The sequence below is a fragment of the Cibotium barometz genome, chromosome 8, assembly GCF_041138505.1.
Source record: "Cibotium barometz isolate CiBa-2024 chromosome 8, ASM4113850v1, whole genome shotgun sequence".
NCBI lineage: Eukaryota > Viridiplantae > Streptophyta > Polypodiopsida > Cyatheales > Cibotiaceae > Cibotium > Cibotium barometz.
The window spans coordinates 53,254,892-53,265,027 of record NC_141053.1 but is presented as its reverse complement, the minus strand read 5'-3'; the positions used below and the strand labels follow the sequence as shown (position 1 = coordinate 53,265,027).

At 39.0% G+C, this 10,136-nt stretch overlaps 1 protein-coding gene across 4 annotated transcripts in view; it reads right to left on the bottom strand.

Moving 5' to 3' along the window:
* Positions 1 to 8,101: 8,101 nt before the first annotated feature.
* LOC147636399 (uncharacterized) overlaps positions 8,102 to 10,136 on the bottom strand; it is a 42,991-nt gene continuing 40,956 nt past the window's right edge. The window contains exons 3-9 of one of the 4 annotated variants that reach the window (XM_086801837.1): positions 9,787 to 9,855; positions 9,483 to 9,502; positions 9,303 to 9,355; positions 9,166 to 9,196; positions 8,984 to 9,068; positions 8,662 to 8,741; positions 8,102 to 8,551 (exon numbers count right to left, since the gene is read on the bottom strand). In XM_086801837.1, the coding sequence (XP_086657963.1) occupies positions 8,534 to 8,551; positions 8,662 to 8,741; positions 8,984 to 9,068; positions 9,166 to 9,196; positions 9,303 to 9,355; positions 9,483 to 9,502; positions 9,787 to 9,855 (356 nt within the window). In that variant the 3' untranslated portion in view covers positions 8,102 to 8,533. Of the gene's footprint in view, positions 8,552 to 8,601; positions 8,742 to 8,966; positions 9,069 to 9,165; positions 9,197 to 9,302; positions 9,356 to 9,482; positions 9,503 to 9,786; positions 9,856 to 10,136 lie in introns of those variants that run through there. The other 3 variants (XM_086801836.1, XM_086801835.1, XM_086801839.1) reach the window with 3 other exon arrangements.

The window sequence follows — 10,136 nt, the reverse complement described above, 5'->3', positions numbered from 1 at the left end:
ATCTTATGGTAAACCAAGCAATTTCAACAAGAAAGATAAAGCTATTGGGACATTGCAGAAAGAGAAAGAGAGTCCCTTGCAAGCTTTCCCTTGTCAGCTACCTCAAGGCTAACTAAAGATCTAGAAATGTCTTTCATACAACTGAGATTTAAAAAAAAGATGCCATCATAAGAACTTGTAAAAGTTAGCAAAGGAAAGTGCTCAAGTGCCTGCAAGCTCAAACTAAGCCGAGTCGGGCAGAGGGGAAGATGTGGAAAAGGATTAGCTGATCATGGAGGTGGCAGTCCACTTGCCAAATCTGGTGTTACAACACCATATCCCTATCTAGTACACCACTTGGCTCTCCAAGTCTCACTTATGTTAATATATCAGAGATATGCCTTGACCAGTCATCATTGAACTTGCGCATGTTCACTGAGCTTTGTAGAAAGGTGCGAGATAATTACATGGGCCTAGTTAATATGATGTTCTTCAAAGGTGACATCTATCTTCAATTAGAGAATCCATCCAATGGTCTCCAATTATTATGCATGGTGTGTAATTTTAAGGAATCTGTGTGCAAAGGTTGATGCAGAGCAAATCACTTTAAATGTAGATCAATTTGTAGAGCATGCTATCATGGTGATGTAATTATGGACCACGAGAAGACATGGATTCACAAAGACATGGTGGATGCAATTTTGGACCATGCAAAGACATGGATTCACAAAGACGGCTTGGCAAACATGAGGGCCACATAAAGGCATAGCAAGCTAGTCTACCACCTATGACCCAATTGGTGTGGTAGTCCTTTATTGCCATATTGTGGCATAGATTAAAGAGTAAAAGGTAGCCAATGCATTGTTTTTCACTATACTACAAGTGGCATCCCTACCTTTAACAAGATTGAGGGTGATGAGGCACTTGACTTTATCAAGATGAGCTGGAGTGCCTAGACTATCTTGATAAGCATGGGAAGTCATGAAGGTTAGGCCCTAGAGGACCAATTGAAGAAGCCAACAAGGAGGCCAAGGAAACTAACAAGGCTCTAGAAGAAGGAGACAAAGGGCCACCCTCTAGCACAGTTACTGAGACGAGTAGCCAAAGGATGCTATGAGGCTTTCCAAGGAATTGTAATAGAGTGAGAAGACCAGCCAGACTTCAATATGTCGATGCTTGAGAGGAACCACCCCAGCCCCATAAGAGGGAAATAAACCACAAGAAGGAGGTGAGATCCCACATGACACTAATTAGAGAACCATGTTGCAACAATGGGCGTGCGACCCCCTACCTCGTCATTTTAATCCTGCTAGTTTATTCTTTGAGGCAAAAGAAAGAGTGCAAGAGGAGATTCCAAAGGATCTCTCCCACCTACCATATCCATGATTACGTTAAAGCCATCTACAGTCTTGCCAAGAATCTTCCTTAGTCTGTGAGCCCATTCATGGTGTGCACATGCTTGAGGTTGGGCTCATGCGGCTCTACCTTGAGCAACCCTTCAAACAATGGCTACAGAATATACCCATTGAAGAGCATGGAGGATATAGAAGGCTAGGAGATGACATAGAATTTAACAGTGCAAAGATGAAGTATAAGCCCAAGTGATACCTCTGTAATCTAGACTATTGGGCCACATACTGCGCTACACCAGTATGTGGCCGAATGTACATGCCATTGTGCAAGCGCGTGAGGTGGAAGGAATATGAAGCCAAAAAGAAGATCAAAACTCTCCTACTTCCCTCAATTTATAAATCTAATGTACATATGGAGGAACGTGAGGTGGAAGGAATATGAATCTAAAAAGAAGATCAACCCTCTCCTCCTCAACTTCCCTAAATTCAAGTCTCCATTGTTTGGCATGATCCCAATAGAAGAGTGGATGTATGTGTTAATAGTCTAGTTTATTATGTCATATTACGACACCCCAAATATTTCCATCCAATCTGCCTTCAAATTATGAGACATAATTTGTATCTGTTTATAAGATTTTAGAGAAGAGTGGACGTGCGGACTGATAGTCCAGTTTATTACCCCATATCAAAACACCCTAGAAATTGCCATCTAAGTTACTATCAAATTTTGAGACACAATTTGTATCTATTTACAAGATTTCAAAAGAAGAGTGGATGTGTGGGCTAATAGTCCAGTTTATTGCCTCATATCACGACACCCACAATATTTCCATCCACGCTACCACAAGACACAACTTCCCTGAATTCGAGCCTCCATCATTTGGCATGTTTACATCTAATGTAAGCATTCTCATAATTTTGTTGTCCTTTGCAAACATGCGGCACTAGTTATTGAAAACTTCTACATAACAATCATGAGGGTTAGACCTCACTTGCAAACCATGTTGAACCATTTGCCCAATAGACACCAGGTTTTTTGTGATATTTAGAACATAAAGTACATTAGGTAAGTACATAGACAATGGCACCTTACCAACATGTGCAATAGGATGTGTAGTATCATCACCTATTTCCACATATCGTGATTTTTCCATTTTTTACATATCTCTTAACCACTCTCCCCATGACTGGTCATTTGGCTACAAGCACCTGAATCAACATACCATACATCTCCTTGGATCCATGCATCTGTAGTCATAGAACTAATTATGGTGCATCACAAAAGTTACTCACTTCTATCTTTGGTTTGCTTACTTGAAGATGCATAGTTCCCTTACTTTGCAACTTCCCACTTTTAACGTCATTCTACTTTTTATAGCACTCCTTTGATATATGACCTAGTTTTTCATAATAATAACATTTCATACTATTTTCACTCTAATTTCTCTGCCATCCACCTCGGACTCTCTAGCTCCTTGCGCCTCTAGAGTAACCTCTTTCTCCTTAGAATCATGTTTTTGTTGTTTTGTTTCCCATGATTTTCCAAAACAGCCTCCACCATGACCTCTAGATAATGATCTATCTCTACCTCTACCTTTGTCTGTGTAGAAGGCCTATCCTGCATATTTTTAGGAGATGATTTACTCCCAACATTCATCTCCTCAGTAATAAAAAGGGCTATAAGATCCTCAAAGTTTGGGAAGTTTTCTTTTGTCCTAGAGATTATTAGAGAAGCTGCTCAAAACACCAATTGCAACCTTGATATTTATCTTGGAATTACAATATTATTTTGGTCTACTTTGTTTATCGAGTCACAACACATCATCATCTTGACCAATACCCAGGTGATGTACTCTTGAGTATCTTAAATATATTTCCACATTTACATACTTGCTTTCCAATGATTCTCCTAGAGATTATTAGAGAATCTGCTCAAAACACCAATTGTAACCTTGATATTTATCTTGGAATTACAATATTATTTTGGTCTACTTTGTTTATTGAGTCACAACACATCATCATCTTGACCAATACCCAGGTCAGATGGGGCTGTAAGTTTTGTAGGATATCAATTATGAAGTCTTGATATAATAATGGTTCCCATAACATTAGAGGTCATCTTTGTGTATAGCGCAAGGGTATGCCCATTAATATGCCTAGGCTCAAAGTATTTTCCGCAAAGATTCAACAGAAGGGGTTTTATTTTCTTGTAGAGCTTCAAAAACTCTATATACATAGAAAACAAAATGCATACATAATGAGTACTTTTATTATCTTAAAAGTTACAAAAGGGGGCATATCTTATTTATAAGGATAAATAGGTAAGGCGGTTTTTTCCCTTAAACGCACGTGCTATATGGGTTTCTACATATTGAACCCTTGGAGGTTTTTTCTTATTATCAATAATGAATAACATAATGTGATAATAGACTAAGGTATAACTGGTATAAGTGGTATGGACTAAGGTATAAGTGGTATGGACTAAGAAAATTTTCAAATAGATTTTAACTTATCTTTTCACTTTATTCAGCTATTTTCTCTACATTATAAGGGACTTAACATACTTGATCTTAGTTTAAGAACTTGTCTCTCTCTTTTCCTCTTGTTATTGATTCTCATTTATCACTATTATGATATGCTCCCATTTCGTACTATGGAGTTTAGGAGTCTTCAAGATCTTGAATGAACTACTGGAAAAATTTGTGACAAAAAGCTCTCTATGGGTTTGGAATTGAAGTCTATAAATATATATATATATATATATATATATATATAAAACTTTTCCTTGAGCAAAGGTATCTTATGAAGTCTTTGTAAGTATTGAGTGGAAGAAATCTTGGGATGGAAAACTAGTGACGCTAGTGAGTTGTGAGAGATTAGTTTGGATCAAGTGTGGATTGAGAAACAGATTGTGTAGGTGAAGAGATCAAATACTAGGGTTACATATTTTCTGATATAATTCCCTTCAAGAGAGAAATATCTCATTGAGAATTTCATTGGGGAGCAAGGGAGGTGATTATGCACAAGAAAACATTTCCTTGTAGATTGAAGCTGCTTGGTAGAGAGTAGAGTATGAGTCTTAACTCCCAAAAAATAGCTTGTTGGTGACTTTGCACACCAACATTGTGTCATCCACTCACACTCACACCCACACCCATCCAAACCCACATCATGTCATCCTTTCATACCCTTGCCCCATTATATCATCCTCTCATACCCAAACCCTCAACACATTATCGTTCCACACCCATGCAGTGTCACCCTCTCACACCCACACTATATCATCCTCTTACACCCTCTCACACCCATGGCATGTCACTCTCTCACACCCACACCATGCCACACTTTGATACCCACTTCTCAATGAACTTTCCACAAACTTCTCAGACCTCACACCACCCATCTACAAACGAAGCAATCATAGGGATGTCCACTTATAATCAAAAGCAAGAATTTGTACACTTATAATCAAGAATATCCAATAGGATGTAAGAACTTGCGCAAAAATAATCCCATGGACAAATTAACATGTAGTTTAGCCTAGGCAGATGGAGAGTGCAAGAGTAACTACTAGAAGTAGCAGTATATAGATTTGTGATGTTGTCACTAAACCTGTTAAAAGCACAACTCTTTTAAGTGAAAGATGGAAGAAGAGGAGAAATTAGGCCCAATAACCACCTAAAACCTTATCCAAGCCTCACCACATTGATGTGGATGCTCATTCAACGAGTGGCGAGAAAAACATTTATGCGTCCATAACATCCAAATTAGCACACAAGAAGATAAGACTCTCAATGAACTTTCTATGCAAGGTATCATCTACAAAATTTGAAGTGACTTCTATTGAGAGCTTCTTATTACAAGGTCTCATTTACAAAAATTTAAAGTGTCTTCTATTGACAACTTCTATTGACAAGGTCTCATGTCCAAAATTTGAAATGTCTTTTGAGTCTTAGGTCAAGCTCCATGTATGTACTAACTAGTGTAAGAGATATACATGTAAAATAGGATACTTTGCAAAGCAAGACCTTGCATTTGGTCTTATCAAATGCCTTATGTATCTCCCTACATACTTCTCCTAACAGTGTAGAGCTTCCATCATACCTCAATCCCCAAAATATTGTGCATAAGGGCAAGATTAGTCATCTCAACACTCATCATCTATTGTGTTTGTGAGATTTTTTTCTACTTATCCCTTCTCATGATGAGGTCACTTACATGAAGAACAATGACCATATATATGTGATATTCCCAAAAAAAACCATATAGATTAAGAGACTATTACCTACAAAGAAATCAACAATCCATTAGTACCATGATCATGAGCATGTTTCAATTGATCTATACCTTGCTTTTGGAATTAAAAATCACAAGCCTATATGGTTGCTCTACATATACTCCCTCCTCAAGGCTCCTATTGAGGGTAGCAAGCTTCACATCCATTTCGTAAACAAGTCACCCTCCTTGTGCTGCCAAATTTAGGATATGGTGCAAGCATAAGTCTCTTGAAAGTAAAAGTTGTTGACCTATACAAAACATTTGGCGACTAGTACCATAAGATCTATATTTGGCTTTATAGGCCCATTTAGTGTAAATAACCTTTTGTTTTGAGGAGGGTCTTGAGTGTGGTTTTTGAGGATAGAATCATATTCTATTTCTTTGGCTACCATCCAATTCAAGTTCCTCTATGCCTCCACAAGGGTTGTGGAGTATTGAAACTTGAGTACCTTTGACATAAAAGCTAACTTCACAAAATTATCCTTAGTCATATTTTGCTCCTCTTATTTTATGGATGTGTATAGATCTTGAGTTCTCTAGCACGTCTTTCTTCTTAATTGAAACTTTATACCTTAACAACGTCCAATTACACATTACTTGAGACCTATTGGATTTTGAAATCTTAGCCTTCTTATCAAAGAAGCAACTGATTGTGGACTATGGATTTTGGACTAGCTTGAAGTGGGTTGATGCTTTCCCTAGGGTTAGAACAAAGTGATGCTTATGCAAGGATTTGACTTCTTGATAATTCAATGTTATCAACCCTAACCTTAACTAAAAAAGGTTGTTTCCCTAACCCTAACCTTAACTTATGACTTGGGGTTAGGGTCCAAAAAATTTTAGGGCATTATCAAACATTTTCGGCTTTGCTAAATCTTGTTCATAAATGAAAAGGTGCCTCTACTAAGAGACCATTTTTTCACTCATGAAAAAGTGATTCACCCTCAACACTATATCCCTTCCTTTTCTCCCTCTTCATGCCCTTTCTTTCATCATTGTAAGGTTGTTTAGAGCTTATTACCCAACCATCACATTGGTGGGTTTGCAGGATCCTTCTCTCCCCCCTTCTCTTTTATTTGTTTAGATTTTGATTTCTTGAAAACGTTCTTGATTCTTGAAGATTCCTACTAATGTGTCCTAAATTGCCCCATCCCTTCAAAAAAGCCTAAATATCAAGGCTGTTGATAAAAACAAAACAAATTTATATATTTGCTCCAAAAAAATTACATAGAAAAATGCTATGTATATGGATTTGTTAAAAGTAATATGTGGCCTTTATTTCTTTCCCTCAACCCCCCTTCTGCCCCTCAAATGCATTTAGAGCTCAACTCATCTTTGGAGATCCCTAGTTGTTGTGACAAAGGCAAGGGCATATACATATCAAGCCAAAGCCATGCCAGTTAGGATTTGGGTTAAGAAAGGCAAAGTGGTTAGGCTTAGAGCATTCTAAATTAGGGCTCTTTTAGCTTTGAGAGAAAGAGGGTGCCTATTTCCCACTAGATCGAAGGAAGGAATTGGTGAAGACATGGAGTTGCTTACAAAGAGAGAATGAAAGAAAGATACGTATTCACGTCTGCAAAAGACCGCAAGGGTCTATGAGACCAAAAGTTACAGATCTCCGAATCTGAGTAGCTCTCTTTGGGGAAAACACCGGGGAACCTCAAGGCCTATACACACTGCATGGTTTGTCTCACTGGGTGGTCATCCTAATATGGCTTTATCTGACGCTTGGTGGAGGTGGGTGCGAAAAAGCTCATGATGGGGGGAGAGAGAGAGAGAGAGAGAGAGTTGCTCACAAGCACACTTCACTAGAACAAGAGGGATGGTATAGGGAAAGGTGAAGAATCTTTTCCTCCCAAGAAAATGGGGAGGGGTGACCCCTTCTCTAAAAGAGAACCCTTGATCTTCCCCAACTGTCATGGTCCTGGGGAGTGGAGCTGACTAGGCTTAAAAATGACAAGATGCTGCATGGTTTTATGACGACTCAACACAGATGGAAGTGTACAAAATGATGTAACCCCTTGAGTGATGCTAGCCTGCCGAATCCTTGTATCTTATGTGACTAAGTGATGATGGCCTGACAAATCAACATTCTTGTAGTTTGTTTCCTAATTGCTTAGTTTGTCAAGATCTTTAAGGCAATTCTCCAAAAGAAAGTGGGTCATTTTGTTCGGCCAAGATTTCTGCTCCCACATGACGGATAGACATGCTATTTTTGGTGCTGTTGTGGTGCTATATTCGCTGCAAGCCATGTTGGGCTATATTCTAGATGCACTAGGCTGCTGCAACGTTAGAAAGAAGGCAATATCCTTTATCTTTAAGACATTTTCTTCACTATATACCACCTACTCAAATAGTAATAGAGATTCTGGTCAACTGCAACTTCTCTACTTTGTAAGGCCAAGGAGCCAATCTGTTTTGATGCTCCAGTGGACCTATTGGCACTTGCATACAGCAATAAGCAAAGAAAGACTAAAAACATGCTCATATGAAGGGAACAACCCATTGGCACTTGCATACAATGCAGCAATATGCAGAGAAAGACTAAAAACGTGTTCATATGAAGGGAACAAGGGGAAAATTGTATGCACTTTCATTTAGAGCTTCGAAAACTTTGGTTAAGAGAGATGAACTTCCTACCGGGTGTATAAGCTTTCCACCACCCTCAAAAGCATGCAAGGCTGGCATGACTCAACTATCTACTGCAATGATATGAACAAGAAATAACTGTTGATAATACATAAGCAATCAGATCATGTGTTGGTATGAATGAGCAGGTTATAAAAGCTTGCAGGATTTTCTCCTTTGGCTTTGAATTCATTGTTGAGGACCTCTTGAAATTGCCAAGCACCTCTTTACTTTCCTTTCCCATGCTTGGATCCCTTTGAAGAAGCTTTGGCTGAATCCTGAGCCTGCTTGATAAATCAAAAGCATATGGGTGGCTACTCAAACAAACCACAAAAACAGGGAGTTATCCAAGAAGCACACTCACCTTTATACATAAGTATACATAATGCAAATCTGGATCCTCTACTAAGAAAGCCGTGCTTACACTGCCGTCGTCCTTCAAGGGCACGGGATTGGTCACCTCCCAAGTACACTTTTCCAAAGCTCTTTTAGAACCTGGTTTGGCTGTAGTACAACATAAAGAGTAACTAGAGGATATCTATGCCCAAGCATCCCCAAAAAAACAAATAATTAATTTTAATAGGTGCCAAAAATTCTTACTTCAATCACAAAAGGTTTCTGGCATTATAAGGTGGATTAGCAGTGTGCAGGACATTGCTACTGCCACTGCTAATGAGGTGTGAATGTACCCCTATAATAATGCATATATAGCCAAAAGACAGCACATACACACAATCAATACATACGCAGCACATGCAAAGCCACCGTCCAACAGCTGCTCTCATGACTTTTAAGATGTGGCATGCGAACTCGAGGATCGCCATATGTTATCTGCACAGTTCAAGTTTACGATATGTGTTTCCAAAGCCATGAAGCAATTTCCCCATTCATGAGAACACAAAAGGTTAGGCCAAATGTGAACCCTCACCAGCATATAAGCACCGCCCGGTTTCAGCACCCTAGTAAAACGCCACAAAAAGCATGAGTATTCTAGCTAAGAACCACTAACTACACAAATACCTACGGCTTCAAAAATCGGTTTAGACTTCCATATTGAGAATTGACCTGCGAACCTCCTCTAGCATTTTTGCAGCACTCAAGTGTGCACTGGATCCACACTGGCAAACAACGAGAACCTTCGATATAAATGCTTTTATCATTTTGTGCACACGTGCACACGCACGCACACACACACACACACCCCCACAAGTATTTTACACAGGTCCATGTGCCATGGCTGCTTACCATGAGGGAGTCGAGCATGCCTGCACATGGAAACAACAATGATACAAGATGACTCAAATAAATGTTGTCAAATAAGCGCCTACTAACGTAGAGGTGTGCATTATAAACAAAACAAAAATCCTATGCCATGTTATGTTTGCCTATCATGGCAAGTGCATAACCGACAGATCCTAGAGCTTATGACATAATTGGTCTATCTTAAGGGACTTCATGTAGACGTGTATTTTGATATGTAAGTTACTTAATGAGACGATTGCTCAATTTCCTATGCAAGAATTTTATTAGACGATAGAATGTAGCAAACCTTTATCAATAACGAAGTCGAACTCGTTGTCTGCAAAAGATGACATGTCCCGAACATCCATTGTCAAATCTAGAGAGACATTAAGTAGTTCGAAAAATTGTTTTGAAGTCATTTGGCGATGAGATAGCACCCAGGAAGCATAGCTACTTCAGAGTGCCCACATGCTAAGTGTGGACACCATATGACTCGAGACACTAAAAGATTAAGAAACATGACAGACATGATGCATGACAGAGATGCAAGCATTCCCAAATTTTCTAAATCTCTAGAGAAGAGTGCCAACTGTCCCCCCACACTTCGTGAAAACTGTGCCCGCTCTCATCCACAATACATGTGGTGATTTTTCTAAC